Source organism: Elephantulus edwardii, unplaced genomic scaffold (genome assembly GCF_000299155.1).
Source record: "Elephantulus edwardii isolate Elephantulus edwardi_28Jun2011 unplaced genomic scaffold, EleEdw1.0 scaffold00063, whole genome shotgun sequence".
Classification (NCBI taxonomy): domain Eukaryota; kingdom Metazoa; phylum Chordata; class Mammalia; order Macroscelidea; family Macroscelididae; genus Elephantulus; species Elephantulus edwardii.
In genome coordinates, this window is record NW_006399813.1 from 16576203 (window position 1) to 16579371 (window position 3169).

General features: G+C 42.6%; 1 protein-coding gene across 1 annotated transcript in view; it reads left to right on the forward strand.

Annotated features, from left to right (window-relative positions):
• ATF3 (activating transcription factor 3) overlaps nucleotides 1-1394 on the forward strand; it is a 7850-nt gene extending 6456 nt beyond the window's left edge. Inside the window, exon 3 of the mRNA XM_006887969.1 lies at nucleotides 1203-1394. Coding sequence (XP_006888031.1) covers nucleotides 1203-1394 — 192 coding nt within the window. The remainder of the gene's footprint in view (nucleotides 1-1202) is intronic.
• Nucleotides 1395-3169: the final 1775 nt, after the last annotated feature.

The following is a 3169-nucleotide window of genomic DNA, read 5'->3' on the forward strand; positions in this document are numbered from 1 at the left end:
GAGATTATATATATATATATATATATATATTTCCCCCCCCCAAAGGCAACATACAGATAGCTTTATTGACCTCTATTAACTCCATAAAGGAGAATGAGCCCTATCAACACTAGCCATAGTAATCCAAACTAATTCCTATAATGTCAGACATGGTCTCTCGTGTTTCTGCACTTATTTCTATTTCTAACACCATGCTTACTATTTTGTTCAGTCCAAAATACATTGCAGTGGTCACACAGATGTTATAGAATCATACTCATTGTTAAGGGGTCTATTAGGGAAGTTAAAAGGTTACAATTCAGATTAGCAACAGAATACAGTTCCTTAGTCCAGACAGTTTCTCAGCTATGTTCTCTGGTCCTTTGACCTCCAGCCTCATGGCTTATGTCAGTGTTATAAAGTTCCCTCAGTCCTCCAGTAAAGTTGGGCAAAAGGCCCCTGGCTCTGGTACTCTGAGGCAGCAGTCCCAAGTCAGCTCTGGCTCATTTTGGTACCCAGTTTTCTACTGAGGCTGCTGCACTCTTGTGTAAATTCTGGTCTGACTAGTGCAAGAATCTCTAGCCCTAAATGATGTGCACTGTATTCTCAGCTGACTAGAAGGACATGATGTCAGGCTTCCACACAGCCTTCCTCTGGTTCTTTTGAGAATGGAAAGTAAAGGATAGTATTAACCTACCTTCTACAGACTACCTATGATTTTATTTCCTTAGAAGTCAGGGAAAATTGTGACATTTTGTGTCACTATGTAAATTTTCTTATGATAATAAACTTCTCAGTGAAGCCAGGGAACTCACAAACCATTAAGGACCATGAATTAGGTTTCTTCCCAGCCCCAAAGTCCTTGCAGGCCCAAGAGCTGAGCTATTGGATTTCACACCAAAGAAATTTCTGAACCATTGGATTTACTGCAAGTGATGATGGTAGTAGAGTCATAACATGATTCTGTGTAGAAATCCAAGTGTATCTCTGATGAACCCCTCAAGTTCTCCAGGGCCCTGGCCCAGACCTAACACTGTCCTCTCAGCTTTATGGGAGCACTAGGGCAAAAAGACAGCAGTATTCCCTAATGTACTCCAATCTTTACTTAAAGAGACCCAAGGGGGCCCAGGAGCTCACCTTGCCACCCAGACAGTAACTTTACATTGTTCCATCTTCATTGACCTTGTGCCTCCCTTTCCAATGTCTCTGTTGCTCTCTCCCAGGAGTCAGAGAAGCTGGAAAGTGTGAATGCTGAACTGAAGGCTCAAATTGAGGAACTCAAGAATGAGAAGCAGCATTTGATATACATGCTCAACCTGCATCGGCCCACATGTATTGTTCGGGCTCAAAATGGGCGGACTCCAGAAGATGAGAGAAACCTCTTTATCCAACAGATAAAAGAAGGAACACTGTAGAGCTAAGCAACCGTGCTATGGGGTCAACTGAGGAGTCCTCACTGAATCTTCCTTTTACACTCCAAATTCTGAAGCTGTTGGAGATCTGACTTCCTCTGTGGCTCTAGGAACCCAGCAGTAGCAGAGACTCAGCAAGGCAGGAGGGACTGCAGTGACTCAGCGGGGTGTCCCTGCTCAGTCCCAGAGTGGACTTTGGAACAGGCAAGTGCATTTTTGCCTTAGCTCCAGTTTTAGGCTTTATTGTACTGGCCATTCTCAGGCTCCAGGTAGTCCCTGGTTAGGGTCCTGCCCACCCTTCATCCAGATTCTATGAAAACCATGAGTCCCACTGTTAGCACTCATGCAGAAGTGTCTATTCCCTTCTGTGGATGGGGCCATCTCTTCTGCCGCCACCATCACTTGTCAGGAAAACAGAGTGAGAATGGCAGTTAGCAAAACTGTGCGAAGATCAGGATTGTTCTTCTAGCAAATGTGCTATCCTACCCAGGAGTTACTGTGTGCGAGATATTCGTGTCAAAATTAGGCGCTGTGTCAAAACATAGCACAGGTGTGATTTTGATTGGCTTTTTCTCAGGTACAGTTTCTGAGAATTTGGGAGCTGTCACCAAGTGCCATGTCTTACCAAGGGAGCAGGGCGCTGGAGAGGCTCATCAGCCCCAGTGAAACAGAACTCTGCAGCGTAGAGCATGGATTTGGCAGAAAGCCAAGAGAGAAGTCCTCTTTTTCCTTGGTGCCAAAGTGTTAGCATGAAATCCATGAGCATAATTGCAGGCCCTCTGTGGCATACTCCATTATGATGTCGCAGGAAGAAAGCAGAAAGACAAAGCCAACTTCCGAATGGTCAGGACTCTCTTCTCAGTGACTTAGGTCAGGAGTTGCCTGAAGGCCAGAAGAGCCAAGAATTCCATTTTCCTTTCCTTGTAGTTGAAAATCATGGTCAACAGAGACATATTTGAAGTGAGCTGATGCCCCCACATGGCATTGTTGACTGTTAGTGGCCTTGTTTTTATCATGTAGATGTTTTGTAAAAATCTGGTCCAGAGCGTTTGCCACTGTGAGATGACGCTTTGGTCACAAAGACTCTGGCTGCTGTCTGTTTAATTCTGACGTGTCTGTGAAATCCTCCAAGCATTTAATCCTACTCAACATTATCATTATGATTTTCTGTAAGATATATTGCTTATTTATCCTAGTGTTCTTAACCTGTAAATATAATAAATACTGGAATCAATATAAAATATATCTAAGTGTTGTGCTGGTATCTGTGCTTTCAGAATGGTTGATTATTGCGCTCCAATAGATTGATTATTGAGCTCAAATAGCTCCAATCTAATAGGGAGCTCTGGTGGCCTAGTGGTAAGAAACTGTGTTACAATCCCAAAAGTATATGGTTCGAATCCACCAACAGTTAACTGGCTCTGAAAACCTGCTGAAGGGTCAGCTATAGGCTGGTCATGACTAGATAGTATACAACAACAACAATCATACTCCCCCTTTCCCTTCCTTCTTCGTTTTGGAGGTACGTAAGCCTTCTCAAATTATTCTTTTTCTTTGGGGGGCCATGAAATTGGCTTTAAATCCTACTACTCCACATTCAAAGACACCTAATTTTTCCATTTTTTATTGACTAACCTGACATACAGCCATAAGTATATTCCTTATACCAACTCTTTCATAGTAAGATAGAATTTTTATAATAAAATCTGAATTGTTCAATACATTAGCTTTCAGTGTTTTTGAATGTACAAAAATATAAAGGAACACCTGTTGTTCAA